The 27,643-nt window shown below is 38.1% G+C and overlaps 1 protein-coding gene across 1 annotated transcript; it reads left to right on the plus strand.

Annotated features, from left to right (window-relative positions):
* The first annotated feature begins 1,543 nt into the window (after positions 1-1,543).
* On the plus strand, positions 1,544-27,040 carry LOC146937004 (uncharacterized). The gene is made up of 3 exons (XM_085749313.1): positions 1,544-2,498; positions 26,523-26,758; positions 26,972-27,040. Exons 1-3 carry the CDS (start codon positions 1,544-1,546, stop codon positions 27,038-27,040), a joined length of 1,260 nt encoding a protein of 419 aa, XP_085605439.1.
* Positions 27,041-27,643: the final 603 nt, after the last annotated feature.

The raw sequence follows: 27,643 nt of genomic DNA on the forward strand, positions 1-27,643 counted from the left end.
CAATGGTACTCGCCTCACGAATTAAGCTGTTAGTTGCCCCAAATTATTTTCCTTGCGATTCCCTTCGCACGTGTAGTCTTGAGATGACCTTGGGGTATTAGATGAAAGTTATTTATGTTATTTGAAGCTGTCCAGAAAGCCCGAATTAAGATGATTAAGATTATTAGTAATGAGAGATTGTTATATATGCAATTAAATGAATTTGTTTACGATGATTAAGTTGATGTGATTCATTCTTTAAGGATGTTATGATATATAAGAACTGTTATATGCTGCATATGTTGCTGTTTTGCTGTTGTTGACCATTAATGTCATAAAGTAGTGAGTGTCGGTCTAAGTTGTAAAGTTATAAGATGTTGTCCAAGTTATTGGAATCATAAGAGATTTTCATGTTGTTGTCTAAGTTGTATGAAGTTGAGTCCATGCATACTCATTAAAGATGGGGGTTTGACTCCCTGGAGCTTTTGCTCAAAAAATTAAGTTGGGGGCTTGATGCCCTAGAGCTTTTGCTCAAAAATTACGTTGGGGGCTTAATGCCCTGAATTGGTACCACATGCATTTGCATATCAAGATGAATTAAGATGATACGAGTTACATTTTTCGAGTTAAGTTGCATTGTCGAGTCGAGTTTTTAAGATCGATTTATAAGTTGATCATGAAGTTGATGTTGATGTTTGATTATGAAACTGTTTATGATGATGATATGATGCTATATGATTATTGTTTGATATGTTGATGATGTTTATGTTGTTAAATATAATTTGATGAATTATATGCTTAATATTGTTGTTTGTGAATCTCACCCCTTCTGCTTGAAAATGTTACTCTTCGTATAAGTAAATTGCAGGTAACCAAGATTAGTTGCGGTCGTGAGTGGACTCTTCACAAGTGTGTGTCTTAGGTGCTCTGATACGTAACGGGATGGGAATTTTGTTGTTGTTTTCTATTCCTTACGTATTACTTAAGAAGATTTTTCATGATTTATTATTGAACTAAGTTTCTTTGAGATTTTCTGTTGAGGCCCTTTGCCAAAGATTATTTTAAATGTTGAATTATTCCGCTGTGAAGTATTGAAGGATATGTTGTTGAATTTTGAAGGATAAATAGTTATTTATTCCATTTATGTTTTTATGGAAAGAAAGGTGACATTCTGTTTGTGTTGAAAAACTCTGTTTTATTTATGTAATTTTTATGTTGGGAAAACGGGGTGTTACAATTGGTATCAGAGCAGGTCGGTCCGTCCGGCCAAGTAGTTGAGTTGAGTAGCGTTGTTTAACAGTTGGAGTATCATTATTATGTTGTTCTGATTGTTGTGTGTTGCGTAGAGAACTAAGATGGCTGAGAGAAATGATGCTGCTATTGCTGCTGCGTTGGAAGCTGTAGCTCAAGCTGTGGGACAACATCCTAATGCGGGTGTTGGCGCTAATGCTGAGGTTAGGATGTTGGAGACTTTTCTGAGAAGTCATCCCCTACTTTCAAAGGGAGGTATGATCCTGATGGAGCTCAGACATGGCTCAGGGAGATTGAGATAGTCTTCCGTGTTATGCAATGTACGGAAGATCAGAAGGTGCGTTTTGGTACGTACATGTTGGCTGAGGAAGCTGATGACTGGTGGGTGAGTCTTCTACCTACCTTAGAGCAAGATGGTGTGGTTGTTACTTGGGTTGTGTTTAGGAGAGAGTTCCTAGACAGATACTTTCCGGAGGATGTTCGCGGGAAGAAAGAGATTGAGTTTCTTGAGCTCAAGCAAGATAACATGACTGTGACAGAGTTTGCTGCAAAGTTTGTGGACCTGGCTAAGTTTTATCTGCATTACACTATTGAGACTACTGAGTTCTCCAAATGTATCAAGTTTGAGAATGGTTTGCGTGCCGACATCAAGCGGGCCATTGGTTATCGAAAGATCCGTAACTTTTCTGAATTAGTGAGCAGCTGCAGAATCTATGAGGAAGACTTGAAAGCTCATTACAAGATTGTGAATGAGAAGAGAAGTAAAGGTCGGCAGAGTCGTCTGAAGCCTTACAGTGCTCCTGCTGATAAAGGAAAGCAAAGAGTTAATGATGAGAGGAAGCCGAGAAAGAATGATGTTGTTGCTGAGATTGTTTGCTTCACTTGTGGCGAGAAAGGCCATAAAAGTAATGCTTGTACTAGAGATGTGAAACGGTGTTTCCGTTGTGGAAAAAAGGGGCATACCCTTGTAGAGTGTAAACATGAAGATGTTGTATGTTTTAATTGCAATGAGGAAGGTCATATTGGGTCTCAATGCAAGAAGCCTAAGAAGGCTCAGACTACTGGGAGAGTTTTTGCTTTGACTGGTACTCAGACAGAGAATGAGGATCGCTTGATCAGAGGTACTTGTTACTTTGATAATGCTCCTTTAGTTGCTATTATTGATACCGGTGCTACGCATTCTTTTATTGCTATTGATTGTGCTTCTAAGTTGGGTCTTGCTATGTCAAATATGAATGGAGAGATGGTTGTCGAAACTCCAGCTAAGGGTTCAGGGACCACTTCTCTTGTTTGTTTAAGATGTCCTTTGTCTATGTTTGGTCGAGATTTTGAAATTGATTTGGTTTGTCTACCTTTGAGTGGAATGGATGTAATCCTTGGTATGAACTGGTTAGAGTACAACCATGTTCACATTAATTGTTTTAGTAAGTCGGTGTATTTCTCTTCTGCTGAAAAAGGAAGTGGAGCAGAGTTTTTGTCAACTAAGAAACTAAAGCAGTTAGAACGTGATGTGTAACACCCCGTTTTCCCAGCGTAAAATTTTCATAAATAAAATCAGAGTTTTTCATCATAAAACGGAATGTCACATTTCTTAAATATCGTAAATGGAATAAATAATAATTTATCCTTCAAAACGTTTAACAACATAATATTTAAAACTTCGCAGCGGAATAGTTTGACAACTTAAATAATCTTTGGCACAAGGGCTTCAATATAAAATCTCATAAAACTTAGTCCAACATCAATTATTGAAAGATTCATAAAGTAATACGTAAGGAACAGAAAGTAAAGACATAATCCCATCCCATTACGTATCAGAGCACCTAAGACACACACACTTGTGAGGAGTCCACTCACGACCGCAACTAATCTTGGTTACCTGCAAGTTACTCATACGAAGAGCAACATTTTCAAGCAGAAGGGGTGAGATTTCACAAAACAATAATATTAGGCATATAATTCAACAATTATATCTAACATCTTAAACTTCATTAACTAGCATCATTAATCTTCCTACATTAGTCATAAACTTCATCATACATCATCAAAAATACAATCATAAACATCATCATATATCTTCATAAATATAATCATAAGACATTATCTTATAGCATCATAAGTACAAACATAAACGTCATCATATATCATCATAAATATATTCATAAAAGCATCATCACATATCATCAAATACTAATCGCAAACAATCATCACATATCATCAAATAATAAACATAACATTGTCACATATCATCAATTAATAATCATAACATCGTCACATATCATCATCTAATAGACATAGACATCATATCATAAATCATATAGCATCATATCATAAATCATATAGCATCAACATAACATCATCATCATAAACCACTTCATAATCAATCATCATAAACAACTTCATAATCATTCATCATAAACAACTTCATAATCATTCATCATAAACATCTTCATAATCATTCATCTATAGTCACTTCGTTAAAACATCACAACTTAACATCTTGACTCGACAATGCATCTAAACTCGACTATGCAACTCTTAAAGTCTTAAACCATCTCGAATCATCATGAAATGCAAATGCATGTGGTACCATTCTAGGGCATAAGCCCTCATCGTCGTGGGTTGAACAAAAGCTCCTAGGGCATAAGCCCTCATCGTCGTGGGTTGAGCAAAAGCTCCTAGGGCATAAGCCCTCATCCTCGTGGGTTGAGCAAAAGCTCCAGGGCATGAGCCCTCATCTATAAATGAGTATGCATGGACTCAACATCTTACGTCTTAGAAACTTCAAGAACATCTATGACATCTTAACAACTTGACGACTTCATAACGACTCGACGACTTAACAACTTCATATCATCTTAACGTCTTAACATCTTAACATCTTAGCATCTTAAAACATCATATATAATTCACATTAATACTCATATAACAATATCACATTGATAATATTAACAGCAACATGACAGCACACAATTAATTCATCATATATCATCGTATTCAAGTATCAACAATTCATCATGCATCTTTGTAAGAACATAAATAATCATGCACAACATATTTTCATGTCAAACCAAGGCTACTGGAAAGATATCACAATTATCAACAACTTTCATGTTTACAACAAAGATCAATTCAAAACAGAAACATATGAACAAAACGCAAAAACATGAAACAGAGAATGTTGTCACCGTACAATTTTGCTAAGACCTCATTGGAGTATTTTCATCATAACTCAAAAACTAAAAATCATATTCACGTCAAACCAAAGCCACTGGAAAGCTAACAAAATTATCTAAAACTTTCATGTTTACACCTAAGACCAATTCTGTACCGATCAATACCAGTTTTCATTTTAAATTCGGAAATGTTGTGTTGAAAGTCCATAAAAATTCACTGTGACCTACATGCAGTAATTTGACCGTAACTCAAGTTCTATAAATCTTTTTGAAGTCAAACCAACGACATTAGAAAGCTAACATCCGTACCTAAAACTTTCGTGTTTACACCTAAAGCCAATTCAAAACTGAAATGTGTGAAAAAGATGCAAAAATATGAAACAGAGAATGCTGTCAGAGATAGCTCTCGGGAAAACTCCATTTTTCATCCCAAAATCCCAATTTTGAATCCCCTAAGCCCAAATTTGGTCCCAAAGTTTGTTTAAACATTTCTAAACATGAAAAGACACCCAAATCCATATAAAACTTGAACTAAAACACCCTTTTCAACAAAAATCACCATTTGACCCATTTTTCATGAAAACCTTCAAGAACAACATAAATTCACTTCAAGTTTTATGATTATGATTATCCATTGCATCAATCATTAACAAAAACATATCATAACAATAACAGCAACAAGCAGCCATGAATTCATCAACAACATTATATTTCATCAATTTTGAGCGAAACCTAATTTCTCTAATCATCAAAATCAAACAACAACAACCATTAATTCTCAATTCTTCACTTAAACCCTAATTCTCGATCTCTCAAAAACTCTTCCTACAACTCGTTAAATCTAATCGTTAGAATCATACACATAATAAGATTGAATGCTAGTCTCACCCTTACCTTAGAATTATCGATGCAACCTCTTCTCTCTTCTCTTCTCTTCTCTTCTCTTCTCTTCTCTTCTCTCTAAACCTTGTTTTCTCCAAAACTGATCGTACGTTCTATGTCTTTCTAAACCTAACTTCTCTTATTTATAACCCCTCATCTAATTTCTCTTACACCTCAAAATTACTCTTTTCCTCATAATCTTATTTATTTCTAAATTAAATATATATCACTCCCACTTAATAATATTAATACACCAAATAACACATAATAGCATATTTCATCAAAATATATATGTATATAATATATTAACACCAAATAACATATATATTTCTACACAAAATAACAAATATATTTCTACACCAGATAACATATATATTTCTACAAAAATTAACAAATATATTTCTACACCAGATAACATATATTATACTAGTAAATACCAGCGTATAACATAACAAAATATCACTCATCAAAATAAGTCGACTAAATTATAAAAAGACATTTAATCTCAATAAAAAAATAAATAATAAAAGTAGGGTGTTACATGATGGAATTTTGATGTTTTCTTTGATGGCGTCCTTGTTTGTTGAGAATCAAGCAGTAATTGATAAGTTACAAGTAGTGTGCCATTTTCCTGAAGTTTTTCCTGATGAAATTCCTGATGTGCCTCCAGAAGGAGAAGTTGAATTTACGATTGATCTCATTCCGGGAACGAAGCCTGTGTCTATGACTCCTTACCGTATGTCGGCTTCTGAGTTGGCTGAGTTGAAGAAACAGTTGGAGGATTTGCTTGATAAGAAGTTTATACGACCGAGTGTTTCGCCTTGGGGAGCGCCAATATTGCTAGTGTTTTATCTTGGTTTTTCGGGTGTCAAACATTGATTACGTTTGAACCTTTTTAACCTTTGATATCTCATTTTTTTTTGGGAAGGGAAAAAGAAGAAAAACCCTTGAGAATCGAGGTCCGGGAGTTGTTTTCGCTACGGGAAGGTGTTAGGCACCCATAACGACTATAGTATCCTATAGGAACCGTCTTTACTTTCCACGCGCACGCTTTATTTTTAGATGCTATTTGAAAAGTGATATTTACACCTAAGGTTTACTAAGTCAAGAATTGGAGGGAGAAGAAGATGTTTGAATTTTTATTTTATTGGAATTGAAGGAATATTGGTTCCTTGCCTACGTACCCTTTTAAGGGATCAAATCCACCGTAGTTCTCTTCCAAAAAACGTTTTTGTTTTTGTTGATTGATTTTAAGTTTGAAAATGGGATTTTGAAGAATAAGGGAGAGGCCTCAAGGGCATAAGATTTGGAAAACGTGGGGTGGAATTAGTTATTTTGCAAAATGAAGTCTAAGTATGATTAAAAATTCATTAAAGTTTTTGTTTAAGAAAATAAGGGGAAAATCAATGGGATTTGGATCCCAAAGTTTATTTAGAAAATTATTTGAGTGAAGTTGTTCATATTTTTTGGAAAAGAGAATTTTTCTAAGTATCGTGATTCCTAAGCATACATCTAAAGCATACATTCCCTAAACATTCATCTAAAGTAACCATGTGATGTGTGTGCATGTGTCGGTGCTTGTGTCGGTGTACATCATTAGAGTCCATTGTCCATTACATATGCCCTAGTTTACATGCTATGGTCTGACAAGAAATTAAAAAACATAAAGAAAATTACAAAATTCCTAGGTCTTTACATCCTAGTTCTTTGCAAGAAATGTAAATTCCAGGAAAATTAAACCTAGAGGGATGGGATGGGAATGCTATGAATGAACTATGGATGAGAGGGTTAGTAACATAACATGGCATAATAGAATAGAAGTTTTAAACAAAGTAGCAAAAACTTAACACAAGAAGTGACAAAACTCTTAGCAAAATATTCCTAAAACTTATCATAATATCATGACAAGTATATGACCTATAATTCCCATATCATGACAATTTTCAAAGGTTTCATCACAATCAATGATATGAGAATTATAAGAACATATTCAAGTCAAGAATCATGATATATTTTAGGCATACCTTACATTTATTTCTCACACAAAAAAACAAATATTAACATGACTTGTAAAACAAGCAACTCACAATAACACATTCACAAGTAGTAAAAAAAAATACATCGTCAGAGAGATAAACTCACCACAAATCCATATATCACAAGCCACAAACACATATCACGAATTGGAATCAAAATGATGCACATTTTCACACACTTTTTTAAAAAAACAAGAATTAAAACAAGAAAAATGTATCAACATTTTTTATAAAGTTTTTCAGTGCAAAACCAACACAAGAACATCACAAAACATCAAGAAGCCTTTATAATTTTTTAGAGAATTTTCTAAAACATTTTGGGCATGACAGGGGTGTAGAAAGCAGGTAACATGGTGCAACCAACAAGAAAATAAAGGAAAAAACGAAATCCAGTATAAGGAAGCCCAGGCCCAAGGTCTTTGATGGATCTGGACTATCCAAACGTATCAGGAGCGTTGGATTGATCCAGCTCCATCAAACCCTAAATCTAACGGTGAGGATGCACTCTTGAGGCTTATATAAGCCTTCTTCTCACGTGCTCTTCATTTTCCCCTTTCCTTTCTCTCTCTAATTCTCGTTCTAGTGAGAGAAGCTCCCACTTCTCTCTTCACCGGTGTTCATCTCTCCACCGCCGGTTTCTGGAATGAAACGGCTGGAGACGATGAAGATTCATCGGAATCTTCATTGTCACCGCCGTGAATTCCAGATTCCGGCAACACTTCAAACATCTTTGATCTTCATGGATCTAAACCCTAACTTGTTCTATTCTTCATGCTGATTATGAATCTGAACTTATTTTTTCGAAACGAGGCTTAGATACGAGCAGATCTACACTTGAATCTTTCGGTATCTATGTTTTCAAATCTTTTCGAAACTTCTTGAAATGAAACCCTAATCTAAACTATTTTCTTCACTGATTACGAATATGAGCTTGGATTTACAAAATAAACGGTGAATCTTTGTAGATTTACATTTTTAGGGTTTCGGTTTCAAACTTTTTCGAATCTTTTCAAAGTTCTTTGAAAGAACAAGTCTGAGGACTTGTTAATCTGCTTCGATTCACCGTTTATTTGTGGTTGTGAACCTTCGATGAGCTTTTTCAATGAAAATGAAGAAGTTTTGATGATTACCTGAACTTTGAATTGGAGATTCGAACAAAGAGATCCTTGAAAGCTTCTGGTAAGTTTGGACCGAAAATAAATCGGTGTTCTTCTCTCTTTCTTCTTCACTGGTTCAGAACCTGCTTCGATTCTCTCTTCTTCTCAATTCTCTCACTGTGATTGTACGAATTCTTTGAATTCGTGCTTGAATTGAAGTTTCTAAGGTTCGATGATGATGATTCAGTGGTGAATCTCTGAGAACTGTGAAGAAATTGCTTCAATTTGGCTTAATTTTGATTCTTGTAAAGTTAGGGTTTCGTGAATGTTCTTTGTGTTCTTGGCAATTTCTGGAAACAGTTAGGATTTTGATCCTTGGGAGAGGAGAGAGAATGGGAAATTGTGTTTGTTGAGCTGGCACTTTGTGAATGGAATTGTTGACACTATGTCGTATTTATAGCTGACAAGTGTGATGCCTTGACCAGTGAATTTGTGACACCTGTCCCTGGACTTTGAGTAATTCGGCCTTGCTGAGTTCTTAAGCTTGAGGACCTTTTTGCAATTTCTGAAACTTTGGGATTGACCCGCAATTTTGAAAAAAGGACTGGACTGCAAAATTTTTAAGACTTAAAGGACTGAAGTGTAAATTGAAAAAGATTTTAAAAGGAAAATAAAAATGTGAAAAAAGGACCTAAGTGCAATTTTTAAAACTTGAAGGACTAAAAAGAAAAAAAAAACAAAAGGACTAGAACGAAAATAAAAGGAAAATAGGGGCTAAAATAAAAATAATAAAATTTGGTTAAAATTTGGTAATTTTGAAATAAACGTAAAGTGAAACAACTAAAAAACACAAAAAGGACTAAAATGAACCAACTACTAAATGAGGTACTTTAAAGTAACCTCTCTCTGTCAAAATTTCCTGTGAAATGACCAAAATGCCCCTAGGGACTAAAATGACTCAAAATGACTCAAATGCAATTTTAAAATGGTTTTTTAACAGGGAATTAAAGCAAGAGTTTATACAAGCACATTAAAAGACTCAGAGACAATTTTTAGGGGTAACAAGAGTTTCAACACAGGAAATGACTAAAATGCCCCTAGGGGCTAAACTGACTCAAAATGACTCAAATGTAATTTTTGAAATGGATTTTGACATGGAATTAAACAAAAACTTATTCAAACCAATTGAAAGGACTCAAACAATTTTCAAGGACTAAAATGAGTTTGAATGCAGGAAATGACTAAAATACCCTTCTTCATGACTTTTGCAAATAACATTGAAATAAGATGCAGAGAAAGATGCAATTAATCAAGGACAAATTCAAATGACTTGAAATGCAAGAAAAATATTTTGGATGACTTGAAATGCAAGAAAAGAAGAATTGAGCTAGTATTTTTAGGTCCAAAATTAGGGTATAACAGCTGCCCTTATTTAAGTTTCTTTGTCCGGAAGGTCAAGAGACGAAGTCTTTGATTTGACGGGACGAAGATACTTAAATATTAACATTTGCACTGTTTTTGGACATAAAAATACGCTTTCAGATTTTCAAAAACATGAATGCCATGCAACATTTCGATTATGAATGCAAGACAAACGACTGGAGTCTACAATGCATGCCATATCACTGGGACCAGGTAAACATTAACAAGGTAGACAAGCCAGGGGACAAAAAGGGAGCTACAAGCTGTTCTTTGGATCGAACTAGCCACTTGACCATGTAATACAAACAGAAGGTGAGTACAAGCTGTTCTTTGGATCGAACTTGCTGCTTGACTGGGGATAGAAATACAAGACAGGTACAAGATGTTCTTTGGATCGAACTTGTCACTTGACCGGAAACATAGACATATAGGAAGATGCAAGCTGTTCTTTGGATCGAACTTGCTACTTGATTGAAAACACGAACAGATAGGCATGTACAAACTGTTCTTTGGATCAAACTTGCTATTTGACCTGGAAGCATAGACAAAAAGTTGATACAAGCTGTTCTTTGGATTGAACTTGCGGCTTGATCAATATCACAACATGTAGGTAGGTGCAAACTGTTCTTTGGATCGAACTTGTTGTTTGACTGATAACAAAATATAAGCCGGGTACAAACTGTTCTTTGGATCGAACTTGTCGTTTGACCGGAAACATAGGCATGTAAGCAGGTACAAGCTGTTCTTTGGATCGAACTAGCCACTTGACCAATATCAAGACATATAGCAAGATACATTGAAGGTTTGATTTAACAAGATACAAATTTAGGGTAGACTGACATTGACTGGATTTGAAAATAAAAATGACCATTATTGCTGGCCCAAGAGCAAATTGAGAGTGAATTAACATTGATTTGAATTGAATTGAAAGTTGATATTGAAAGAGACATTGAAAGTTGAAAATAATCAGAGATACAATCATAGACATAGACATGGAGTTGAATTGAGAGTTTAACAGAGACGTAGACATTGAATTGGAGAGTTGAAATTGAGTTGAATTGGAAATTGAAATTGAGTTGAATTGAAAGTTGAGATTGAACCGAATTGAAAGTGGAGATTGGAGATGCAACATGTATGTATGGTTTAACAAGATCATTAAATGTATGGGCACATAAAATGCATGATTATGCATGTATGAATGCTTGAAATGCATGATTGGTTTGTAGTTTAACAGAGAAGTTTCACAGAGACAGACGAAACATTGGAAGATTGGGCACGTAGTGGCTCGTGCTATAACATATTCACATGGAAATCCTCTTTTGAGAGACCGTCGTTGAAAGACGTATCGAAACCATGGTTGAGGGCAATATATCATATCACATATACAAAACTTACAGAAGAGGGAACCTTGGAAGATTCTTTGATACAGGATGCCGTTGTTAGGCATGTCAGTGCTGGGTAAACATTGGATGTTCGCATCTGTGGTCAATGCTTTTCATATCATTTTCATTCTTCAATCCTATTTTTGCCTGAACCTCCCTTTCGGCTTTTCGATTCACCGGGAATAGATTCTTTTTATTGCCCCATTTTTGCCTGAATTGCCTTCATAGGTTGTCAATCAGCGGGGTGCTCATTTTTGCCTAAGCCGCCCTTTCGGGTTTTCGACTTAGCGAGCTTTTCATTTTCATTTTCATTTTTCACTTTCATTTTCATTCTGTTTTTTTTTATTCTTTCCATTGACCACAGACCATCCTGGGGAACCACCTGCTTGTAACATGTATTGAAATAGACATTGATACTCATTTATTTATGCATGTTTCACTGGAATGTACCCTATTGCTCAGGTTTGTTTTCAAAATAGATGGAAAAGATTTTTTTCAATTTTCAAAAAAATGTTTGTTTCAGACATTGACATTATCAAATAGAAAGAAAATATTTTGTATATAGCATTGAAAGTAAAAAGAAAGTAGAGTTTCAAACAACAGCACAAGCTCAAATTGATGTAGAAGAGTGAAAGCCAGCCAAAGGCATAACTCCACGGATTTACAAAGCTTGGAAAATGGTAATTTTATTGGTTGGTGGTACATTGAACACGATGACCGCTATATTTCATAGAAATTTTGAATTCACAAGTACAGAAGCTTCTGATAAAGACGATCATCGACAGCTGCAGATGCCCCAAGAGGTGATGGTGATTTGCCAGATATAGTTACTTGTCTTTTACTATCAATCTCATTTTTGCATGAACCGCCCTTTCGGGTTTTCGGCTCATCGAGACGCTCATTTTTGCCTGAGTTGCGTACAATCTCAGCGAGCTTTTTCATATTCATTTTTTGTCCCTAACTTTTGCCTGGATCGCCCTTTCGGGTTTTCGATCCACCGGGAAGCGCATTTTTGCCTAGGCCGCCCTTTCGGGTTTTCGACCTACCACGCTGTTCTTTTCTTTTTTAGACAAAGTATTTCTTGACTATAACGGCATTTACAGGATTCGGAAGTTCAACACCATCCATGTGTGTAAGGATCAAAGCACCACCAGAGAAAGCCTTCTTGACAACATAAGGACCTTCATAGTTAGGTGTCCACTTGCCCCTTAGGTCGGGTTGCTGGCTTATCCTTCTTTTCAATACAAGTTCTCCTTCCTTGAATTCACGAGGTCGGACTTTCTTGTCAAAAGCATTCTTCATTCGTACTTGATACAACTGTCCATGAGCCACAACATCCATGCGTTTCTCTTCTATCAAATTCAGCTGGTCATACCGACTTTGACACCATTCAGCCTCAGTTAATTTCGCTTCCATAATCACTCGAAGAGATGGAATCTCCACTTCCAGAGGGAGAACTGCTTCCATACCATATACCAAAGAGAAAGGAGTTACCCCAGTTGAACTACGCATTGTAGTACGGTATCCATGCAAGGCAAAAGGTAGCATCTCATGCCAGTCTTTGTAAGTAGTGACCATCTTCTGAACAATCTTCTTGATATTCTTGTTAGCGGCCTCAACTGCACCATTCATCTGAGGTCTATAAGGAGAAGAGTTGTGATGTTCGATCTTGAATTCTTCACATAAAGCTTGCATCATGCTATTCTTCAGATTGGAACCATTGTCAGTGATGATCTTGTTGGGAACACCATATCGACAGATGATGTTATTCTTGATAAACTTCACTACCACTTGCTTGGTTACATTTGCATAGGAAGCAGCTTCAACCCACTTGGTGAAATAGTCAATTGCCACCAGAATGAAACGATGTCCATTAGAAGCTTTTGGTTTGATTCTTCCGATCATGTCAATGCCCCACATAGAGAAAGGCCATGGGGAAGATATAACATTGAGGGCATGTGGAGGCACATGAATCTTGTCATCATAGATTTGACATTTGTGACATCTCTTGGCATGTCTGTAGCAGTCACGCTCCATAGTTATCCAATAATAGCCGGCCCTTAACAGTTTTCTTGACATGGTGTGACTCGTAGCAAGGGTCCCAAAAGTACCGTCATGTACATCATGCATCAATTTCTCAGCTTCTTGTTCATCAACATACTCAATAAGACCATATCATAGTCCTCTTGTATAGGATTTCTCCGTCCAGAAGGAATCTGCTAGCCCACCTCCTCAAAGTCTTTTTATCCCTATTGGAGGCACCAGGTGGATATTCATGATTTTGCAAGAACTGTTTGATATTGTAATACCAAGGTTTTCTATCATTCACATCTCTATCAGCCGGATCTGGCATATTTTCAATAGTAAACACATGAGCGGGTCTATCAAGACGCTGCACCTTGATTACGGGCACATCATTCCAGTGGTTCACACGAAACATGGAAGACAGAGTAGCAAGAGCATCATCCATCTGGTTTTCATCCCGAGGGATATGGTGCAGCTCAACCTTTGTAATGTATGTCAACAGACGTCTTGCATAGTCACGGTAAGGGATCAGCTTCTCATGATGAGTCTCCCATTCGCCTTTAATCTGATTAATAACAAGTGCAGAGTCTCCGTAGATGTCAAGGTGTTTAATTCTAATATCAATGGCTTCTTCAATGCCCAAGATGCATGCTTCATATTCAGCTATGTTATTCGTGCATTCAAAAGTTATTTGAGCAGTGAAAGGAATGTGGTGCCCCTGCGGAGTCACAATAATAGCTCCAATCCCTTTACCATAAGCATTAACAGCACCATCAAACACCAATCCCCATTTGCTATTGGGATCAGGCCCTTCATTGATCAGTGGCTCTTCACAGTCTTTGGCTTTCAGATACATAATCTCTTCATCAGGGAAATCAAACTTAATCGGCTGGTAATCATCAAGGGGTTGACAAGCAAGATGCTCAGCAAGGATACTTCCTTTGATTTCTTTCTGAGCTTTGTACACAATATCATATTCAGACAACAACATTTTCCAACGTGCAATCTTTCCAGTAACAGCAGGCTTTTCAAAGATGTACTTGATTGGATCCATTCGGGATATCAACCAAGTTGTATTATTCACCATATGATGACGTAGGCGTTTGGCAGCCCAAGCTAAAGCACAACAAGTCTTTTCAAGCATTGTATACTGAGTCTCACAGTCGGTGAACTTCTTGCTCAGATAGTAGATATAGCATGTTCTTTCTTTCCAGTCTCGTCTTGTTGACCGAGAACACAACCCACAGAATCATCTAACACCGACAGGTACATAATCAAAGGCCTTCCTTCCACTGTCGGGACAAGGATGGGTGGTTCCAACAGGTATTCTTTAATACTATCAAAAGCTTCCTGGCATTCATCATTCCATACAACAGGCTGATTCTTTCTGAGCAATTTGAAAATTGGTCCACAAGTAGCAGTCATGTGAGATATAAATCTTGAAATATAATTCAGGCGTCCGAGGAAACCTCTGACTTGCTTTTCAGTTTGAGGGGCCGACATCTCTCTGATAGCTCGGACTTTGTCAGGATCGACTTCAATGCCTCTTTGGCTGACAATGAAGCCCAGCAATTTTCTAGATCTCACATCGAATGTCCACTTGTTAGGATTCAACCGCAGCTTGTACTTTCTTAATCTTTCAAACATCTTTTTCAAATACACGACATGTTGCTCTTCATCACTTGATTTCACAATCATGTCATCAACATATACTTCAATTTCTTTGTGAATCATATCATGAAACAGAGTAGTCATACCCCTTTGATAGGTAGCACCAGCATTTATCAAGCCAAACTGCATCACTTTATAATAGAACGTTCCCCACGGAGTGATGAAGGATGTCTTTTCTCTATCTTCGGGTGGCATCTGTATCTGGTTGTAGCCAGAGAAACCGTCCATGAAGGAGAACACTTTGGATTGAGCAGTACTGTCAACAAGCACATCAATATGAGGCAACGGGAAGTTGTCTTTCGGATTGGCTTTATTCAGATCTCTGTAATCAACACACATTCGAACTTTCCCATCTTTCTTTGGTACTGGTACAATGTTGGCAATCCACTCAGGATATTCAGCTGTCATGAGGAAGCCCGCATCAATTTGCTTTTGCACCTCAGCCTTGATCTTAAGAGCCATGTCTAGACGGGATCTTCTCAATTTCTGTTTGACAGGAGGACATTCAGGTTTTGTCGGTATCCGATGTTCCACAATCTTGGGATCTAGACCCGGCATATCTTCATAGGACCATGCAAAGACATCTGGGTAATCATGGAGGAGCTGAGTAATCTTCCTTTTCACTTCTGGCTCAAGTGCAGCACCAATCTTGATCTCTCGTTTGTTCTCTTCAGTACCCAGGTTGATAAGCTCAATTTCTTCCTGGTGAGGCTGAATGGCTCTTCTTTCTTGCTCAAGCAGTCGAGTGATCTCATACGGTATCTCTTCATCATCCTCCTCATCTTCAGCTTCATATACAGGGAATTCAAAATTTGGAGGAACCATAGGGTCACTGTGTTCAACGGGTTTATTGTGGTTCAATCTGTATAATATGATTGGGATAATTTTAGAAAAAAGTTTTTCATACAGATTTTTGAAATTAATAAGAAAATACAGATGTTTTGGTTTTTTCTGGCATTACCATTATTTCCAAGAAAAAAGCACTAAAAAGTACAAAAACAAAGAGTCGCAGAAAAGACGACAACTTTTATTGATAACGGCAATGCCGAAACAAACATGCCCTTACAAGGATATCACTTTCACCTTGGCAGAGCGAAAGGATTGTTATTTTGAAAACAAAGAAAAGCATGAGCAACAAGACACATTACATGGAAGCATGCATGACTAAAGGAACATCAATGGCCTCCCAATTTCTCACGGTGCCTCCTGGTACAACAAACGTAGGCACATAACTACTTTCAGCAGCATCTCCAGCAATAGCATTAATGAACCCAGCACTATAGAAAGTTCCTGTTGAAACGCCTGAGGTCGGGGAGAACCCAAGGCCCTCTTTACGCTTGTTCTCCAAAATCTGTATCACTTTGCCCCAGCCAGCAGCTTGCCCTTCTTGAACAACTTTCTGGGCGTCTTTTAATGAAGCCATACTAGCACTAGCTCTCCGGGGCTCTGCACCTTCAACAGTCAAGCCTTGGAATGACGTCCCTTCAGCGGACCTTGCTTCAACACAAGAGAAAGATGACACTTGGCTAACCAGATATGCTTCTTCACCATGTACAGTGACAAGCTTACCATTCCTCACAAACTTGAGCTTCTGGTGCAGAGTAGAAGTTACTGGCCCAGCGTCGTGAATCCACGGTCTTCCGAGGAGACAACTGTAAGAAGCATTGATGTCCATGACCTGGAAAGTGATCTGGAATGTCTCTGGACCAATGGTAATTGGCAAATCTACTTCTCCAAGAACATCTTTACGAGATCCGTCGAAAGCCTTAACCAAATAGCTACTTCCCCTTAGAGAGAGTCCATGATGACTCAATTGTCTCAGTGTAGACTCAGGCATTACATTTAAGGATGATCCGGTGTCCACCAACACATTGGATATCATGTCAGACTTGTAGTGCACTGAGATATGCAAGGCTAAGTTGTGGTGTTTTCCTGCTTCGGGGAGCTCATCGTCACCAAACCCCAAGTTATTGCAAGCAGTGATGTTGCCCACTATTCCATTGAACTGATCCACGGAGACTTCATGATCAACATAGGCCTGTTCCAGTACCTTCATTAACACTTTCCTGTGAGCTTCTGAGCTCAAGAACAGAGACAAGATAGATATTTTTGATGGAGTTTGCAGCAGTTGGTCTACAATCTTATAATCGCTCTTTTTGATAAGCCTCAGAATTTCGTCCAGATTAGACTCTTGTCAATAGGAGGAGCAACTGGTGGAGTTATTGTGGCACCAGGTGTAACCACCTTTTTTGGAACAAGGGTGGATAGACTTTTCCGCTTCTTAGAGCTGTAATTTCTCCAGCAACGTTATCAACCGTAGCTAGGGATACCAGAGGCACTTCCACCCCATTCTCAATCATAGTTGTATCATACTTGTAAGGGATTGCCTTAGTAGAGACATAAGATACCGGGCCAGGTAACCTGATTACTAAGGGTTCAACATTCATTGTCTGAGATGCACTTTCAGTAGAAGAATCATGAAACACTGGCACAATCACACAAACATCACTGGCAATCAAGCGTTTGTTATCCATTAGGCTTTGTATATCACTTTGCACCACACAACAACCCATAGGATTTTGAAGACATTCTGAACAAGAAGCATGATCGTGATTAAACAAAGAAGCCTGGCAAAGTTTGACATGTAGTGGCACCAAAGGAGTAGCAACATTACGGACATCTAAAGTGGGAGCCTCTCGAGGAACACGAACTCCTTCAAAAGCCTCGATCATATTAACGGCAGCATGGTTTGGAAGTGGGTTGTCAAGAAAATGAGGAACACTATTTTAAAAAGTCAACCGCCCTCTGTCTATCAGATCCTTTACGACGTACTTCAGAGCATAGCAACCTTACACATCGTGGCCTTGAGCGCCCTGATGGAATTCACATGTGAGATCTTGTCGGAACCTGGGAGGCAATGGCGTGGGCGGAGGCTTGCCTGGTCTGGTGACGCAGTGGCCTTTAGCGAGTAGAGTTGGGAGCAGATCAGCATATCGCATTGGTATTGGGGGAAAATAAGTCTTGGGCCGAGGACCCTGTTGTTGTTGCTGTTGCTGTTGAGCAGGAGGCTGTTGTTGTACCTGCTGAGCAATGGCATTAACGGGCACTGGTGGCTGACCCGGTGGCAGAGGATATTGCTGGTAGAATGGTGGGAAGAAAGGATGTTGAGAGTACTGCATATATTGGTAGGGCAGAGGTAACTGAGCAGCATTAATAGGAGCGACAACAGCTGTAGACTGGTTACCAGACACCATCCCTATTTCAGATTCTTTCCTCTTATGGTGGCCGTTACCATACTTCTATGGCGCGCTAGTTGAGGTCTCACCCTTTTCAAGAACAATGATACCTTCTCTGAAACCCTCCTCTAGGCGAGTTCCCATAGTAACCATGTCGGAGAAGTTATTTGGTGCAGAAACTATCATTCTTTCAGCATATTCTTTCTTCAAAGTTTTCAGGAATGTCTGTGTTAGTTCTTCCTCATCAAGCCGAGGAGAAACACGGGCAGCTGCCCCTCTCCTTCTCTGAGCATATTCACGGAAGGTTTCATCTGACTTCTGAGACAAAGACTTAAGAGAATCCCTATTTGGCTTCAAGTGGGTGTTGAATTCATAATGATTTTCAAAAGCAGCAGCAAGTTCCTCAAAAGTATGGATATTGTCTTTGCTTAAACCAGTGTACCAGTCTGCCGCATCTTCCATCAAGCTATGCTGGAAGCAGTGGATCATCAGTGCATCATTATCTGCATAGTTGGCCATCTTTCGGACGTACCGAATGACATGGCTATATGGACAAGAAGTTCCATTGTATTTGTCAAAATCTGGCACTTTTAACTTCTTAGGAACCTCAAATTGGGATACCAAGCATAGATCACGAGCCTTAGCAGAAACATCGTTCCCACTGCTAGCTTTGACCACGCGGAGTTCTCCAGCTAACTCTTTTAACTGTCTTCTCATAGCCTCCATTATGGGGTCTTGTCCACGCGGAGTATCAACATCGATTACCTGTTGCACAGTGTGTACAATAGGATCGGTAACAACAGTAGTCACTTGAGGCATAGAGGTAGGTGTAGAAGCAAAAGTTGTCACAGGAATCTGTCCTTGATTGCCAATACCAGAAATACCAGCCGCAGTATTGGGAGCTTAGAAAGCTGAGAGTCCATAAGGGCGTCCATTGGGCATAACAAACCGAGCAACAGAAACCACAGTAGACAGTGGGATAGATGGAATCATTTCAGTAGAAGCTAGGACAGACGTGGCCGGTTGTTCTTGTGCAGCCATCATAGTAGACATAGCGTCATGAGCCTTAGCCAAGTCTTCTTTCATAGCAGCCAATTCGGCACGGAGCTGAGCATTTTCTTCTTCAAAGTTAGCCATGTTTCTCCTCTTGTACAATCTTGTTTGATGAACTCTATCTGGTTGGTAAACCTTACGAGCACGAGCCACTTTTCAGACTGCGGCGAAAAAAACCAGGAGGCCATGAGCACGATGGAAGTCTTTTGTGACCAATGAATGCATATGATGCATGAGATGTGTAGATGCATATGCAAAAAAGACTCTTTTTATGTTATCGAAGGGTTTTAGACGAATTAGAAATTTGTAAACATTACTGAACAAACGGGAACATTCAAATATCACCAGGTCTTACAAGATAACTCCCTTTGAAATACTAAGCCAAGGGCTAGACATTGAAATGTAAAAAAACAATAACAACTGGAAATAACAACAGGAAACAGAAATCCTCAAGCATAGGAAGTGGAAGTATCATCCTCGGACTCAGTCTCAGACTCATAACTGCAGTATCGGGCATAGAAGTTACGGGCACCCCTAGCCCTCTTGGAATCCCTCATAAGCAATTTATCTTTTTCTTCAATTTCTTTCCTAGCTTTAGCCAACTCTTTCTTAAATGTCAAAACCTCATGAGTCTTCTGTTCATCTTTTCCATCCAAAGTCATGATCAAATTCTCAGCCTCATAGTATCTAGTCTTCCACTGATGTTTCTCTCGGCTCTCCATAGCTAGATGCTCCTGATACACCTCCTTAGTAGGTGGAAGTAGAGGCAAAGGCATGGTTGGAATAGATGCAGACACATATCTCATGGCGGGGTAAGGCATGCCAATCTTCTCGGCCTGGTTTATCACCCACTGAGTATAGGCCTCATGAGCAATACCGGACCTCACACCCATGTGCTTCACCTCTTTCTTCCGAAGTTTGGACCAAGCTTCTATGAAATCTTCTCTTATTCCCGTGGGAGCATTAGAGTAATGGAAGAAGTAAGGAGATGTAGCAAGATAGATGGGCTTCTCTTTCATCGGGAAACCAAATTGGTGCAAGGCGAGCTCCGGGTTATAGTTGATTCCACCCCGGGTACCAAGAAGAGGTACATTAACAAACTTCCCACCACCGAAGATGATTTCTTTGACTCTAGCAGCGGGAGTGAGCCAAACCACCTCATTAGGGGTGAGAGCCATGATCCTCTGTGAAATAGACCAATTCTCTGGATTATCATGGAAAGACTTCGGAAGGTGTGAAATAAACCACATATAGAGGAGAGGTACACAGCAAAGAATGTATCCACGACCCTTGCCGGATCGATCGTGAATAGCATGGTATGTGTCAGCTAGCAAAGTAGGAACCGGATTCTTGGAGTGGAAGATCGTAATAGCATTCGTGTCCACGAAGCCATCAAGATTTGGAAAGAGAATAAGACCATAGATGAGTAGTGCAAGAATAGCCTCGAGAGTGTCCTGACAAGTTGTTTTGAGGTTGGCTTTCTCAAGTAAATACTCCAAAGTGAACCCTCGGATGTGAGCCTTGGTGACAAGATTCTTGGAAACATCGGTAGTCTTAAGATAGAGATCACGGGCAATAACCAAAGGAGTAGGAGGATTCTCAAGTCCCGCGAAAGGTACCCCCTTAGCAATAGATAGATCCATCAAGCAAGAATAAGCCTCGAGTGTGGGCATCAACTGAAAGTCGGGAGAAGTGAAGCACCGATAGTCCCGATCATAGAACTGTACTAGAGTGTGTACAAGCTTCTCATCCACATTAGTCCGGAGAAGAGTAAGTAAGGCCCCGTAACGATGTCAGAAACCAGTCGGGTCCTTGATCTTGAGTGCCAAATCTCTCAAACTAGCCAAATCCACCTCCTTGAACTTGTAAGACTTAGTCTTTCCCATTCCTACAATGTTTACAAATTCAATTTGTCTAAGCCCTTCGATAAATGTATGGAAAAAGTTTATGCATGTATGCATGTATGCATGATCATGTTCAAGTACGGAGAAAACATGGTGGGTTGAAATTCAAAGTCAAAGGAGTCATGGGTGGACACGGTGTCCGGTGAATCTAGAGCTTTGGATAATAGTAACCGGGTTCTAAAAAGTTCCCAAGTCGCAACCTCTCCGACGTATATCATGGTGTCACGAGACAAACACTCGCTCCATGATTATCCGTAAGAAGTTCTAACTTGAGTGTAGTATCTCGTGACGACTAAAACTCGAGACAACACTCGGTTTAGCCTCCGCACTACGTCCTAGAAAATGGCCATGGATGGGTTTGGTTATCTATGGTTCATAGCGTCATAGAACAATTAGAAGTAAAGTGCCTAAACGCGAAAACACGCGCCGACAACATCACCCCCAAAATGCCTCAGCTATGTGGGATTGATCGCATAATCCAATACACGAGGCAACCCTCGGAATGAATTGTCGATTATATCCCTCCTAAATCTTAAGTTCACTCAGCCCGGGTGTAGGACTTTTGATATTCTCACCCCACACGTTAGCAAGAATTTAAACATTTATTCACATAGGAAAGCAAAAAGAAGCAAGTAAAAACAAAGCGCAAGCGTGGGAATAAAGACTAGGCGTAACTCTTGAATCTCCCCAGTGAAGTCGCCAGCTGTTTTATCTTGGTTTTTCGGGTGTCAAACATTGATTACGTTTGAACCTTTTTAACCTTTGATATCTCATTTTTTCTTTGGAAGGGAAAAAGAAGAAAAACCCTTGAGAATCGAGGTCCGGGAGTTGTTTTCGCTACGGGAAGGTGTTAGGAACCGTCTTTACTTTCCACGCGCACGCTTTATTTTTAGATGCTATTTGAAAAGTGATATTTACACCTAAGGTTTACTAAGTCAGGAATTGGAGGGAGAAGAAGATGTTTGAATTTTTATTTTATTGGAATTGAAGGAATATTGGTTCCTTGCCTACGTACCCTTTTAAGGGATCAAATCCACCGTAGTTCTCTTCCAAAAAATGTTTTTGTTTTTGTTGATTGATTTTAAGTTTGAAAATGGGATTTTGAAGAATAAGGGAGAGGCCTCAAGGGCATAAGATTTGGAAAACATGGGGTGGAATTAGTTATTTTGCAAAATGAAGTCTAAGTATGATTAAAAATTCATTAAAGTTTTTGTTTAAGAAAATAAGGGGAAAATCAATGGGATTTGGATCCCAAAGTTTATTTAGAAAATTATTTGAGTGAAGTTGTTCATATTTTTTGGAAAAGAGAATTTTGCTAAGTATCGTGATTCCTAAGCATACATCTAAAGCATACATTCCCTAAACATTCATCTAAAGTAACCATGTGATGTGTGTGCATGTGTCGGTGCTTGTGTCGGTGTACATCATTAGAGTCCATTGTCCTTTACATATGCCCTAGTTTACATGCTATGGTCTGACAAGAAATTAAAAAACATAAAGAAAATTACAAAATTCCTAGGTCTTTACATCCTAGTTCTTTGCAAGAAATGTAAATTGCAGCAAAATTAAACCTAGAGGGATGGGATGGGAATGCTATGAATGAACTATGGATGAGAGGGTTAGTAACATAACATGGCATAATAGAATAGAAGTTTTAAACAAAGTAGCAAAAACTTAACACAAGAAGTGACAAAACTCTTAGCAAAATATTCCTAAAACTTATCATAATATCAAGACAAGTATATGGCCTATAATTCCCATATCATGACAATTTTCAAAGGTTTCATCACAATCAATGATATGAGAATTATAAGAACATATTCAAGTCAAGAATCATGATATATTTTAGGCATACCTTACATTTATTTCTCACACAAAAAAACAAATATTAACATGACTTGTAAAACAAGCAACTCACAATAACACATTCACAAGTAGTAAAAAAAAAATACATCGTCACAGAGATAAACTCACCACAAATCCATATATCACAAGCCACAAACACATATCAAGAATTGGAATCAAAATGATGCACATTTTCACACACTTTTTTAAAAAAACAAGAATTAAAACAAGAAAAATGTATCAACATTTTTTATAAAGTTTTTCAGTGCAAAACCAACACAAGAACATCACAAAACATCAAGAAGCCTTTATAATTTTTTAGAGAATTTTCTAAAACATTTTGGGCATGACAGGGGTGTAGAAAGCAGGTAACATGGTGCAACCAGCAAGAAAATAAAGGAAAAAATGAAATCCAGTATAAGGAAGCCCAGGCCCAAGGTCTTTGATGGATCTGGACTATCCAAACGTATCAGGAGCGTTGGATTGATCCAGCTCCATCAAACCCTAAATCTAACGGTGAGGATGCACTCTTGAGGCTTATATAAGCCTTCTTCTCACGTGCTCTTCATTTTCCCCTTTCCTTTCTCTCTCTAATTCTCGTTCTAGTGAGAGAAGCTCCCACTTCTCTCTTCACCGGTGTTCATCTCTCCACCGCTGGTTTCTGGAATGAAACGGCTGGAGACGATGAAGATTCATCGGAATCTTCATTGTCACCGCCGTGAATTCCAGATTCCGGCAACACTTCAAACATCTTTGATCTTCATGGATCTAAACCCTAACTTGTTCTATTCTTCATGCTGATTATGAATCTGAACTTATTTTTTCGAAACGAGGCTTAGATACGAGCAGATCTACACTTGAATCTTTCGGTTTCTATGTTTTCAAATCTTTTCGAAACTTCTTGAAATGAAACCCTAATCTAAACTATTTTCTTCACTGATTACAAATATGAGCTTGGATTTACAAAATAAACGGTGAATCTTTGTAGATTTACATTTTTAGGGTTTCGGTTTCAAACTTTTTCGAATCTTTTCAAAGTTCTTTGAAAGAACAAGTCTGAGGACTTGTTAATCTGCTTCGATTCACCGTTTATTTGTGGTTGTGAACCTTCGATGAGCTTTTGCAATGAAAACAAAGAAGTTTTGATGATTACCTGAACTTTGAATTGGAGATTCGAACAAAAAGATCCTTGAAAGCTTCTGGTAAGTTTGGACCGAAAATAAATCGGTGTTCTTCTCTCTTTCTTCTTCACTGGTTCAGAACGTGCTTCAATTCTCTCTTCTTCTCACTTCTCTCACTGTGATCGTACGAATTCTTTGAATTCGTGCTTGAATTCAGTTTCTAAGGTTCGATGATGATGATTCAGTGGTGAATCTCTGAGAACTGTGATGAAATTGCTTCAATTTGGCTTAATTTTGATTCTGGTAAATTTAGGGTTTCGTGAATGTTCTTTGTGTTCTTGGCAATTTCTGGAAACAGTTAGGATTTTGATCCTTGGGAGAGGAGAGAGAATGGGAAATTGTGTTTGTTGAGCTGGCACTTTGTGAATGGAATTGTTGACACTATGTCGTATTTATAGCTGACAAGTGTGATGCCTTGACCAGTGAATTTGTGACACCTGTCCCTGGACTTTGAGTAATTCGGCCTTGCTGAGTTCTTAAGCTTGAGGACCTTTTTGCAATTTCTGAAACTTTGGGATTGACCCGCAATTTTGAAAAAAGGACTGGACTGCAAAATTTTTAAGACTTAAAGGACTGAAGTGTAAATTGAAAAAGATTTTAAAAGGAAAATAAAAATGTGAAAAAAGGACCTAAGTGCAATTTTTAAAACTTGAAGGACTAAAAAGAAAAAAAAAACAAATGGACTAGAACGAAAATAAAAGGAAAATAGGGGCTAAAATAAAAATAATAAAATTTGGTTAAAATTTGGTAATTTTGAAATAAACGTAAAGTGAAACAACTAAAAAACACAAAAAGGACTAAAATGAACCAACTACTAAATGAGGTACTTTAAAGTAACCTCTCTCTGTCAAAATTTCCTGTGAAATGACCAAAATGCCCCTAGGGACTAAAATGACTCAAAATGACTCAAATGCAATTTTAAAATGGTTTTTTAACAGGGAATTAAAGCAAGAGTTTATACAAGCACATTAAAAGACTCAGAGACAATTTTTAGGGGTAACAAGAGTTTCAACACAGGAAATGACTAAAATGCCCCTAGGGGCTAAACTGACTCAAAATGACTCAAATGTAATTTTTGAAATGGATTTTGACATGGAATTAAACAAAAACTTATTCAAACCAATTGAAAGGACTCAAACAATTTTCAAGGACTAAAATGAGTTTGAATGCAGGAAATGACTAAAATACCCTTCTTCATGACTTTTGCAAATAACATTGAAATAAGATGCAGAGAAAGATGCAATTGATCAAGGACAAATTCAAATGACTTGAAATGCAAGAAAAATATTTTGGATGACTTGAAATGCAAGAAAAGAAGAATTGAGCTAGTATTTTTAGGTCCAAAATTAGGGTATAACAGCTAGTTAAGAAGAAAGATGGTAGTATGAGGTTGTGCATTGATTACCGACAGTTGAATAAAGTGACGATAGAGAATAGGTATCCACTTCCAAGAATTGATGATTTGATGGATCAGTTAGTGGGTGCACGTGTGTTTAGCAAGATTGATTTAAGGTCCGGTTATCACCAGATTAAAGTGAAAGATGAAGATATGCAGAAGACGGCTTTCAGAACACGTTATGGACATTACGAGTATAAAGTGATGCCTTTCGGTGTTACAAATGCACCTGGTGTGTTTATGGAGTATATGAATCGCATTTTTCATGCATTTTTGGATTGTTTCGTGGTTGTATTCATCGACGATATTTTGGTTTATTCCAAGTCTAAAGAAGAACATGTTGAGCATTTGAAGATCGTTTTGCAAGTGCTAAAAGAGAATAAGCTATATGTTAAATTGTCAAAGTGTGAAGTTTGGTTGAAGGAGGTAAGTTTTCTTGGCCATGTTATTTCTGGTAAGGGTATTGCAGTTGATCCGTCTAAAGTTGATGCGATATCACAATGGGAGACTCCTATGTCGGTTACAAAGATTAAAAGCTTTTTGTGATTGGCTAGTTATTACAGAAGATTTATAGAAGGATTTTCTAAGTTGGCACTTCCGTTAACATAGTTGACTTGTAAAGGTAAAACTTTTGTGTGGGATGTTCATTGTGAGAACAGTTTTAATAAATTGAAGAAACGTTTGACGACTGCTCCAGTCTTGATTTTGCCAAAGTCTGATGAACCTTTTGTGGTATATTCTGATGCGTCCAAGTTGGACTTAGGTGGTGTGCTTATGCAAGATGGTAAAGTGGTTGCTATGCATCAAGACAATTGAGAATTCATGAATGAAATTATCCTACCCATGATCTTGAGTTAGCTGCAGTGGTATTTGTGCTCAAGATTTGGAGACATTACTTGTTTGGAGACAGTGAAGGTGGCTTGAATTGTTGAAAGATTATGATTTTGGATTGAATTATCATCCGGGTAAAGCTAATGTGGTTGCAGATGCCTTAAGTAGCAAGACTCTGCATATGTCTGCTATGATGGTTAAGGAGTTCGAATTGCTTGAACAGTTTAGAGATTTAAGCTTAGTCTGTGAAATGTCATCTCAGAGTGTAAAGCTGGGAATGCTGAAGATTGATAGTGATTTCTTGAAAAGTATTAAAGAAGCGCAGAAAGTGAATGTTAAGTTTATGGACTTGTTGGTTGCTAGTAATCAGACTGAAGATAATGACTTCAAGGTCGATGATCAAGGTGTGCTGAGATTTCGAGGTCGAATTTGTATTTCAGACAATGACGAGATGAAGAAGATGATTCTTGAAGAGAGTCATAGAAGTAGCTTGAGTATTCACCCGGGAGCTACGAAGATGTATTATGATTTGAAGAAGTTGTTTTGGTGGTCTGGACTAAAACGTGATGTGGCACAGTTTGTGTATTCTTGTTTGGTCTGTCAGAAGTCGAAAGTTGAGCATCAGAAACCTGCTGGGTTGATGACACCTTTAGATGTGTCAGAGTGGAAATAGGATAGTATATCCATGTATTTTTTGACGAGTTTACCGAATACTCCTAAAGGGAATGACACTATTTGGGTGATCGTTGATAGATTGACGAAGTCGGCTCATTTTATTCCAATTAATATCAGTTTTCCTGTGTCTCAGTTGGCGGAGATTTATATTCGAGATATAGTGAAGCTGCATGGTGTTCCTTCGAGCATTGTATCATATAGAGATCCGAGATTTACTTCTAGATTTTGGAAGAGTCTGCAAGAGGCTTTAGGTTCTAAGTTAAGGTTGAGTTCGGAATATCATCCGCAGACAGATGGTCAGTCGGAAAGAACGATTCAGTCGTTGGAAGACTTGTTGAGAGTTTGTGTACTTGAGCAAGGAGGAACTTGGGATAGTCATCTTCCATTGATAGAGTCCATGAACAATAACAGTTACCATTCTAGTATTGGAATGGCACCTTTTGAGGCTTTGTATGGTAGGAAGTGCAGGACTCCGTTGTGTTGGTTTGAGTCAGGTGAGAATGTGGTTTTAGGACTAGAGATTGTTCGACAGACTACTGAGAAGGTAAAGATGATTCAAGAAAAGATGAAAGCGTTGCATAGTCGACAGAAGAGTTATCAT

Source organism: Medicago sativa, chromosome 3 (genome assembly GCF_051527215.1).
Source record: "Medicago sativa cultivar Bolivia chromosome 3, Bolivia_mono, whole genome shotgun sequence".
NCBI classification, from domain to species: Eukaryota; Viridiplantae; Streptophyta; class Magnoliopsida; order Fabales; family Fabaceae; genus Medicago; species Medicago sativa.

Bases quoted from the DNA above. Each gene is read 5' to 3' on its own strand.
- LOC146937004 (XM_085749313.1), top strand. From the start codon at position 1,544: ATGCAATGTACGGAAGATCAGAAGGTGCGTTTTGGTACGTACATGTTG. The intron at 2,499-26,522 runs GTTCAGGGACCA...ATGTGGTTGCAG, and splicing joins TGTCGAAACTCCAGCTAAGG to ATGCCTTAAGTAGCAAGACT. The intron at 26,759-26,971 runs GTCGATGATCAA...TTGGTCTGTCAG, and splicing joins CTGAAGATAATGACTTCAAG to AAGTCGAAAGTTGAGCATCA.